General features: G+C 44.4%; 2 protein-coding genes across 6 annotated transcripts in view; one reads left to right on the forward strand and one right to left on the reverse strand.

Moving 5' to 3' along the window:
• Ccdc146 (coiled-coil domain containing 146) overlaps positions 1 to 10,662 on the forward strand; it is a 157,503-nt gene that overhangs the window by 60,313 nt on the left and 86,528 nt on the right. The window lies entirely within an intron of this gene.
• Positions 28 to 6,165, reverse strand: Fgl2 (fibrinogen like 2). The gene is made up of 2 exons (XM_012516484.2): positions 5,331 to 6,165; positions 28 to 3,125 (listed from the first exon to the last, which is right to left on the reverse strand). The coding sequence occupies exons 1-2, from the start codon at positions 6,148 to 6,150 to the stop codon at positions 2,419 to 2,421; spliced, it is 1,527 nt and encodes a 508-aa protein (XP_012371938.1). The 5' UTR covers positions 6,151 to 6,165; the 3' UTR covers positions 28 to 2,418.

A 10,662-nucleotide genomic window follows, 5' to 3' on the forward strand; every position in this document is an offset into this window, starting at 1 on the left:
GAGGCATAACTCCTGAGTAAAATTTGATTTTTCCCCTCAAGGATAGGTGAGTCAATTCTACTTTGATTTCTAATACTCAGTTTCAGTCAACTTTTTGAACAAAATGACCTTTTAGAAATAGTTTTAAATTAAGATGGACAACTAAAAATATAAACAATTGAAACCACAAGAGTCTTTAAAAAGTATATTTGTAAATAGTCCACATTTATGAACATTATTATTTATTAGTAAATAGTACATTAGGGCAAGGGGGTTTTCAGATCCAACCTACTGTCAACATGTTAAAAATTACCCTAATCTAGAATATATTTTACAATGAATGACAGAAAATTATTCCAAAAAGAAATTTCTGTGTTAAAGAATTTGTTAGGAAAGTGTCATAAAACATAATAGAAAATAAGATTTTAATCTTTTGAAATAATGTGCAAAGACAGAGTATTCACACGGATTAATGACTATTTGCCAGATTCCCTGAAATGCTGCCTGTTTCCACTGAAATCAGTGGGCACCTTTCTATGAGCATGTTTCTTTAGAACTATATCTTGTGATAAGTACATTTTTATGACATTTACTTAAACTTATACTCATATTAGTAATTACATTTAGTACATAAGTGCCTTTATCTGACACAATACATTGTGTAATATCAAAATAGTCTTTTGAAATTTAAAAGCAAAGAAGAAAACAAATAAAGTTGGTTATATCATTTACATTTAGTATCCCACTGGTGGATACACAGGCTTGAAATCCATATTTCATATTTTGATCATCATTTAATTCTATTTGCACTTAGTCTAATATTTTAATGATATTTCTAATAACTTATTTTGTATTATATTTTCCTGAAAACCTTGTTAAACATTTTTGAAAGACTATCTTGCTTGTTTCTTTTTTTAAGATTGCCTAAAGGGTTTAATATTTGAACAACTAACTTGTTACCTAAAACAACTGTCCTCCTTAATCACTTTCTTTTTTTCACTATGCAGTTCAGGCTGGCCTTGAATTCACTATGCAGCCGAGGGTAGCCTCTAATTCTTAGGGATCATCCTGCCTCAGCCTCCTTAGTGCTGGGATTATGGGTATGCACTACCATGCTCAGCCCCTTAATCATTTTCAGAGAACGAGCAAAGATCCATCTCTGTACATATATTTTGCAAATGTTGTTACTGTTATTAGAAATAATCATTAGAACTTAAACAGCAAACTTGTTGCTATGACTCCCATACAATGCGATGAATTACTTAAATTTTCAAATTGATAGCACTTTAAAAATATACATAATACTGCTGTTCTTTCTGAAGCGATACTTCTCATGTAACTAAAAGTGTTTTCATAATCATTTCAATGTAATACTCAGCATTTCAGAATTAGAAAATTATAAAAGACCTGCCTCAGTTACTTTTGTTAAAAAACTTACCTTTGAATTTCTGATAAAAAAGTAAGAAATCCATTAGAGTTGAAATGTAAAATATTTGAGCTACTATATATTTCAATGTTTTAATAAATAATTTTATCTATTCATTCTAGAAAACTTGGCTTCCTGTCAAGTGTATCACTCAATGATACTAAGGCACTGGATATAAAACTGGCCTTCAAAGTATAAATAGATGCTTCTTTCTCCACCCATTTCTATCCTAAGAAAGAGAAGCAACCAGTAGTCTAGCACAGTAATGAGCAATCTCAAATTAAAAGACAAATTTTATGTTAAAGTGGTTGTTACCATCAGAAATCTGACAAGATCTAGGCCATGAGCGAAGTGCTTTAAACCAAGATTTCCAAAGTTACGTTATTCTTGGAATGTTTTTGGTGACATTGTGCTACCCTATATTACAGTATTAAAAATGAGCCAAATTAAGATGGCAGGGCAATGCCGCATTTTAAATTTCATGAATACCCCATGAGCAGGTTTACTTATTATATATATGACCTCCCTTTCTTTGAAAGTCAATATACTGTAAGGTCTTCCTGGCCCAAAATAAATGTCATAGAGAGAGTGAGATTATCTGGGAATAAACATTGCAGTATTAAGAGACAAGTATACAAATAAACATTTCTAGCCTGAAAAGAGGATATATTTTCAATTTTGCACGTTCAGCCACAGCCCTAATGGAGATTGCTTTGTGTAGAATTTTCTCGCCGAACAAACGATTTTTATAATAGGAAATGATACAAGTAAAAAAATTTCTAATTAATAGGAATTAAAGGACATAAATAGAATCTATTTTTAATGCTTACATGCATTCATTGGTTAACAACAAAGGCATCTTTAAAATGCATATTTGCAGCTTTATACCTATTCTCTGAGATACCATGTAGGCTGTGGAAAAGGAACCCGAAACAAGGCATACGCGGGAGTGATAAAGGCGTGACTTGTGCTATTCTAGAGGATAGAAATGCCCGGAGAAATGAGCCCAGCTGTTACGGCCTGAAGTGCCTGGGTCTGATCATCATTGTGACCCTTTTGAAGGAGGACCTGTAACCACCGGGCTGTGCCTCACTCATCCCAGGCCAGGTTCCCCAGAAAATCCCATTACGAACCCCTCTGTATTTCTGGTGGTAGTATTTGCCATTTAGGTTTGCTGAAAGGCAGGCATCAAACCACCAGCCCGAACTGTAGTAGCGCCCACAGTTCCCCGAGGGATAGCGGTCATTGTCCCTGTCCGGGGTGGTGAAGAACTTCAGGTCGTGGTTGTAATGTTTGCTGAACCTCAGGGCGTCCCCAGCCGTGCCGCTGTAGTTCCCAACGTGCAAACGGTACTTGAGAAACTCGTTGGCCACGTAAAACTGGTCATACAGGGCGTACAGCTTGACGCCGTCAAAGTCCTCCAGGTCTATTCGCAGGACCATCTCCTTGCTCTTGGTCAGAAGGTGGATCTTATCATTTCCCAGCCAGAACTCGCGGCGCAGGTTGCCGAAGCCTGTCTTGTAGTCGCGCCAGCCCCTGGAGAAGTTAGTGCTGCCGTCCAGCCGCGCCTGCAGCACCGTCCAGCCACCGCCCAGAGTCTCCATGTCGCAGGGCACCTCGAAGCTGCTGTTTTTGGGATCCGGTGTAACTCTGTAGTTCTCGCTGGTTCTTCTGCCTATTACGTAGTAGTCAGAACAGTCTTTGTAGATCAGATGTTGAACTGAAGGGAAAGGAAAAGACATTGGGCATTGTTAAAGAAAAGAATGCATCTCAAGAATTCTTTACTATAAAGGGTCCTGAGTTCAATCCCTGGTACTGCAAAGAAAAAAAAAAAAAAAAAAGAATTCTTTACCTACTCAAAACAGTGTGGTCATTTAATGCAGGGTCTGATGGGAACTTGCTGCCATACCTTCCAGGGTCTGGTTAGGAGACCCTCACGGAAGCCTTAGGACAAAGGCTGGGATGATAAATATAAATAAAACAGGACTCTAGCACACCCTTGGTGGCAATATAGGTGACAACATCAACTACAAACAGCAACAAGGAAAGAATAAGTGAAGTGACATTTAAGGAGGGTTAGGTCTATGTTCCAGGCCCCCTGCCACAGAGCAGATAACAGCTTCACAGCTCACTTTATGCTGCAGGTGTTTGGCCAGCTCGCTGATGAGGGTATGTAGGCCTCAGGAGGGTCAGGGGCTTGCCCAAGTTCACCCAAGCACCGAGCCGCAGATCTGGGTGGCAGCAGAGGTTATCCTCATGATCACTGCATTCCTCTGTTCTAAAATCCTAACGATTGTCATCCTCCTGGACCTGCATTCTAGGCACTCGGAGGAAAGCGGTTTCTGTTTCCTTTAGCCTGAAGTTGCTGATGGCTTCCACATCTGGGAGCTTTAGAATATACTCCAAACTTACAGTACAGCATCAATCATAGACTCACATTTATGTTGTCACTGGACAACTATGTAAAGAAACTCAAGAGATAAAAGTATTTTTTCAATAGTGTACCAAATTTGTTCTGCATTTATTATCCAGGAAGGACTATTCCGCCAGTGTAACACATGTTTGGTTCTAAAGGAAACAAGTTATTACATTCAGGATAAGTGTCATCAGTTAGCAGGGCTTTGTAGAAAACAAAGACATGCTTGATGCCAGATAATTCTTGTAAGTATTTGTGATAGATAAGTTTAATAGAAGACTTGAGAGTCTATTTTAAGCCATGAAAGCCTATTCAAATATATTTGGAACACAAATTCAGATTTTTTTCTCCGAAACCTTTCAGGAAAAAAATAAATAATCTTGTTTACTTCAATTCAAGTTTTCAGACAGTGTCAAATAAGCTGTGAACCTGTCTTGCAACATTCAGGGGACACGCAGATACCGGCTGCCGGGAACAGTAGCAAGAGCGGTCCTTATAAACACGACTTCCTGTCACCACAGTCTCCCTGGGGATGGTTATGCCCTGCGGTATAATGTTCGAGCAAGTGACCTCTGCCATGCCCCTCAACCTCACTGTTGGCAAGTAGAGCCCCTAAGACAGAAATGCCTCTCCCCAGGGTGACAGCAGTGATTCCAGGAATCCAGATGGAAGGGCGGGACTTGGGGGAAGCAGGGCCCCAAAGCACGGGGACAGAGGAGGCACGCAGGTCTGTGGTCTTTAACATGCACTTGTTAAAATTAAGAAACCTTGGCCCGAGGAGATAGCCCAGCAGCACAGCGCCTACCTGGCAAGCGCAAGGTCCTGTGCTTGAGTCACATAACAACAACTAAAATTAAGTAACCTGTTTTTCCGTGCTTGACTGCTAGCTAAAGGAAAAGAGAAGAAAGAGCTAAGAATGTGTTCCTTCCTTTGGTGGCATGCCAATTCTCCTCTTAAAACCCTGTCATGCCACTAGGTGTGAAAGCAAAATGTTGTACCCACACGTGAAGCAGCTTTTCTCCACAATCCCATCTTCACTAGATAATGAAGATCACGGTTATTTAGCAGGCTACTCCCTCACATGTCACAAAGGCCACTTGCAGCATGAGCTGCAGCAGTCAGCCAACCACAAGAAAAGCTGAATTCCAGCAAACAGCCCAACTACAAACACTGCCTCACTTCTCTTGTTTTTCAACACTTTGGTGTTTATGTACTTTGTGAATGCACTAAACCAGAAAGAAACTCTGCTTCTGCTTGAGTGTTCGTCTGGCATTAGCAAGTAAGATTTTGAAATTGAAAGTGCTTTCTGATGGCCAGAGCTAGTGATTTTTGTAAGTAGGTCCGATAGCATTTCTTTGGTGACCTCTGAGAGGCAGCTGTTTTTCCTGGACAACTTTAACCAATAAAAGGCTTATTGACTTAACCCATCATCTATTTAGCTTACTGGCTAAGGTTAATGTTTATAGACACCGTCATGAACAAATGATAAGGAAACACTGCTCCACATACCGGGCCTGGACTGGATTTGTTCTTGGCTGGAGCACTGGGATGAGCACTTCCCGTCCAAACTGTTGACCACGACTGTCAGGTTGGCCACCTTGCTGTCCACGTAGTTCTCGATGTTGTTCATATTTACGAGACTCAGCTTTTCCAGGCGCCTCTGGAGCACACCGATCTCCTCGCGGGCGCCTTTCAGCTCTGACGACAGCTTGTGCACCTGGCTTTCCAGGTCCTGCGCACGGAGGTCGCTGTCCTGCTCCCCTGGGGTCCCCGGGCTGGGGGGCGGCGCGGGGTCCCGGTGCTCATCGGCCTGTAGCCTACAGTCCTGGCAGGACCTCTGCAGGCTGGCCATGGCGTCCTTGAGGGCCTGCACCTCTTTCAACACCTCCTCGAGCCTGCCGAGCGGCGCGGGGAGCGGGATGGTGAGTGAGGGCAGGCGCACCTGCAGCGCACACTCGCCGGCCGGGCCTGCGCCGCAGCGCCCATCTGGCCCCAGCCCTGGCTCCAGCTCCACCCGCGCGGCGCACGCGGGACCCTCTTCCCCGACCCCGTCCCCGGCCGCCGCCCACCCCGGGGCGGCGAGGAGCGCGACGCCCAGGCAGCACAGGAGGGGAAGCTGCATCTCTGCGGCCGGCTGGCTGCCCGCGCGCTTTAATAGCCGGCCCGGCCTGCGCGTTCCCAGGAAGGGCGTGGCCGTGCACCGCTTCGGGCGTGCACGAGGGACCCGCGCGGCAGCTGCAGCCCCGGCTGTTGGGGTTCCTGCCCCGCAAAACTGTGGCAGCCGCGAGTGCGGAGCTCGGCCAGCATCCCAGGGCAGGGTGGAGGTCATGCGGAGCGGAGAGTTCGAGGTTAGCCTGGGCTGCCAAGTAAGACCCTGGCCCCCAAAAACAAAACAAGCAAAACGCACAAGCAGATGTCCCGGAGTGTGGCCCTGGGTCGGACACCTACGCGCAGCAACGTTCTTTCATGATTTTTAGAAAACATCGGAAAAGTCTTTCGTTTCCAATAATTGTTGGGTTTAAACAAACCTTTAATTGTACCTAATTCCACGAGGAAGGGAGCTCCGAAAGGTGGATGTGGTGTGCTAGACGGCGAGCTGTCTGAAGGGCAGTGCTGTTGTAAAATGGGAGCGAGGGGTCCCTTTGCCCTGCGGGAGTGGGGCACGGAGGACCTCATCGCCGGGCGAGCAGGTGACATCTCAAGCCCTTTTCAGGAAAGAAGGGGCAGTTGTCTGACGCTGGCGATGCACTCGTGTTTCAACTGTTTGAAAAAGAGGAAGCAAGCGGTAGTGGGTGAACAGCGCTGCTTTTCCTTGTGACATGTAGCAGAGCCTGCAGGATGCTCTGCCGCTGAAACGCGCTGAAAAGCACGTCTTGGTCCTCCATCAGTTAGGGCACCGCTGCGTCCCTGCCCTTCCCGATGGCTACGCTGCAGGTCGCTGCCCTCTCCCCCATCTCCGACTCCCTCGACAGGCCCGGGCACTGAGGCCTCTTCTTGGGTCTTCACCTGCCCACACCTCTGCACCAGCGCGCTCCTTTCCAACCCATCTGTTCAGAGGGCAGACAGGAGCTGTAGCAGCTTGCTCGAGGGAAACCTCCTTTTCATGCGTTTTGCATTTTGGCGTCTCATAAGATTGATTTTTAAAAGATTCAATATATTGGTATATGCACTGACCCCGCCCCAAAGTGTGGAACTAGGGCGGGGGAAGAGGGAGGGGCCAGGGCAAGAGACCAAAGGGCTCAGTGTGCACCTGCGGTCTGCCAAAATGATACTCATTAATTTTAAAAAGAAAGAAAGAGAGAGAAACAAAAAGATTTTATTGTTCTAAACATTTCAAAATGACTGACATGAATAAAAAACCAAATTCATTATTCTGTTCGTTAAGGCGCTCTGTAACCTATCTTCCCTTTATCTCTTTCCCTTGGTTTCCTTGACTTTCCTGCGTCCGGCCTTCATTCCAGCCAGACCTTCCTAGCTGCAGTCTCTGACTACATCAGGTCAGGTTTTCCACTTCTGTCCCTTTACCCTAAATTCCGGGAAGGCTGGATCTCCACGCAGGGACTGCCTCACATTGCAGAGAGAGAACCTTCGCATTCCCGAGCCTCCCCTCCTGTGGGAGAGGAGGTAACCCGCATCCTCCTACGGGAGCAGGAGGGAGTGAGGCTGCCCCGCAGACTTCAGGTCAGGAGCGGGGAGATGCAGGGTGTGGCTGTAGCGTGCTTTCCACGCAAACGCCCCCTGCACCTGGGCCTCGTGGGCCTCCAGCTTCCTCCAACCTTTGGACAGTGTGTTTCTTCTCTTCCTTCCACCCCAGGTATCCAGACCAATTTTAGATTGTTCTTAACTCCAGCTAAAAAGACTTCATTTTGCCTTACTACCCCCTTCCCAGCTATGACAATCCCATGTGGTGACAGGAAGCATAAATACACGATTAGACAATTTTTTTAAAAAAAGAATGATGACAAAATAAGCTATTATAAAGTAGAACCGCGCGGCAATGATGTTGACAGATGCATTACGGATAATTAGTACGAGCCAGGGAATAAACCAGTGTTGTCCCATGGCGTATTTATTTACGGTCTTCTGTATACTCTGTACCAGGGCATACAGAAGATGCAAAAAGCCTAGCCTTCTGACTCTTGCAGTGGACTTCATGTGTCTGAGTGGAGAATTTGCCTTCCAAATTGTACTGCTGATTCTGGGGGCCTGCACAACCCACCTCATCTGGGGCTAATGGCCTAAACTCCACCTCAAAAGCCTGTGTACCCTTCAGGTACTGGCCCTTGTCTCTTCAGGATGTGCTGGAAATTCCCCAGTGTATTCCCCAGTGTAAGCAGAAAGCTGCAGGTTAATCAGTTTCATGGATGTTTATAAGCGATCCTTAATGTTCTCCATATAAAAAAACTCCCTGGCCCTTGACTACAAGAAGCATTTTGTGGCCACCGCGTGAAAGAGCTCAACCCACCTGTGAGTCCGTAACCCCTGGGAGCAGCGCCTCAGGCAGAAGCTTTTCCTAGTGTTACTTCCCTGCTTTCTCCCATCTCTGCAATTACCACCTGCCCTTGCGGTTCTGCCAACAGAAAGTTCAGAGCCATAAAGGACCTGCCTGTGGCTCTGCAGCTTTTAAGTCCAGCACTGGAATCTGGACTTGGGTCTGACTCCAGAGTTCACGTCTTTCTCCTTTACTACACTGTCACATGGGGGCAGGGATAATACTGAGAAGATATGCTAGAACCGTATTTTAGAGAGCCCACTGCCCAAGTCAATGCTAAGATCAGTCTGGAAGCACTGAAGGCAAGAAAATACTCCCCAACACACACACGAGACCATTGTAGGAATGGATCTTCTGCCAGAAACCAATAGGGAACAGTGTTGTGGGAAGAGGTGTTAGTTTAGTGTCAGACCCTGGGTAAGAGGTGACCAGTGAGGAGGCGGCAGGGCGGCAAAGGGGCTGCAGACCTCACTGGCCAGGAGTGATGAATACCATGGATCCCAGGAGAGAGGAGAGATAGCAAGAGGGAGGGAGGCAGAGAGAGACAGAGACAGAGACAGGGAGACAGAGACAGAAAGAGAAAAAGAGAGGTCTGTGAACTAAGAAGTATGACCACAGTTGCACTGAAGTAATGGCGTGGCCATGGCCTGTAAAGGAGTAGACACAGTTCTACTTTCAGTACATTGAGTTTTCAGTGTTAACAGGCTACCAAGAAGTTTCTAGCATGAAGTCAGACATCAAGGCATGAAAACCAGAAGAAAGATGAACATCAATTTCAATGTTTAAGAACCAAATAGATGGTCAAATAAGATGAGAACCAGGGAGTGCTAGGAGAGAGGTCTTCAAGGGGAGAAGACCTTCAGAAAGTCAGACTGTGTAAGTACCAGGCACTAACTAATTGTGCCACTGGAGCTCATTTGCTGAATTCATGCACCTACAGTATATGAATGGCAATAGAATACCCATCTCTGACAAAAGTAAATAAAAAAAGTAAATAAGAAGTAAAGTTTTGAATTAATAGTGTTTAGACAAGATACCGTGTCTGCATCTTGTACTATGAATAACTACTGTGAAGACAACAGTATGCAATGCATTAATTATTGTAACTGTCCTACTAACTTGTTTTGAAGCTGTCTCATTTCTACTTCTTTCTCAATAAAATTTGGCTGCCCCACTCCTTGTATCAGATACTGATTTCTCTGGCAATGTCAGAATTGTCCCTTTGGGAGGGCACTTGCTCATGAGTTTTCAAATTTAAGCGAACTTAATAGCAGTACACAGTGGGCTTTTAAGGGAGCAATGTCTCTTTCTATTAATTCTATATGAAAATTACATTCATTCTTTTATATTCATAACCAATTCAGACTTCTTTTCTAATATGAAGTATATTCAACAGAGGATCTACATTTTCTATATTTGAATTAGATTCCTAAGTCTGCTTTTCCCCTAATAGTTTTTTTTTTTTTTTAAGGAAATACATCATGTTTCTGTTTGAACCAAAGAAATAAGTACATTTAATGAAAAGCATACATTGCTCTAAGGGGATTTGGTTGATATTAAACTCAATAATTTGAAATATTTGTGGTTTCTGACTTACTCCATTTAGCAACCCCTAGTAGTCCTTTGGCAGTAACAACAGACCTTTGGATGTTCTGCCCTGTGCCTCGATCCGTTGGGCCAGGAGCCCTAAAGAGTCATGTGATGTGTCTTCACGGTGGGTTCACATGGAGGCATTTCTCACCTGAATCTCCTCATCTATGCCCACGTGAGAGATTTAGTGAACAACCTAACAAATAGTAGTCTAGCTTTAACCAAAGCCAGGCCGTTCTTCTAGATATGGAACCAGAAAAAGTGTGTCCTTTTCTGATAAGAAAAGCAAAAGCTTCCACTTTTTAAACCATTTGATTTGAAATTTCAACAGTGAATAATGTTTACTGTAATATTTCTTGCTTTTAATTATTATAAACTTCATGCAAAGAACTTTTAAAAAATCCTGATTTCAGGGCCGGGGAGATGGCTCAGTGGAATAAGTGCTTCCCTGGCAAGCCCAAGGGCCTGAGTTCAAGCCCTGGTTCTGCAAAAAAAAATTATCTTTAACACACTCAGCCACCTTATCTTTGACAAAGGGGCCAAACATACTCACTGGAAGAAAGATGGCTAACAAATGGTGCTGGAAAAACTGGCTCTCTACATGCCGAAAACTCAAACTTGACCCAAGTCTATCACCATGCACTAAACTAAAGTCAAACTGGATTAAAGATCTAAACATTAAAGCAGAGACACTAAATCTCCTGGAAGAGAAAGTAGGAGGAACTCTTGAAGACATAGGGGTAGGCAAAGAGTTCATGG

This window comes from Octodon degus, unplaced genomic scaffold (genome assembly GCF_000260255.1).
Source record: "Octodon degus isolate 3935 unplaced genomic scaffold, OctDeg1.0 scaffold00108, whole genome shotgun sequence".
In the NCBI taxonomy this organism is placed as follows: Eukaryota; Metazoa; Chordata; class Mammalia; order Rodentia; family Octodontidae; genus Octodon; species Octodon degus.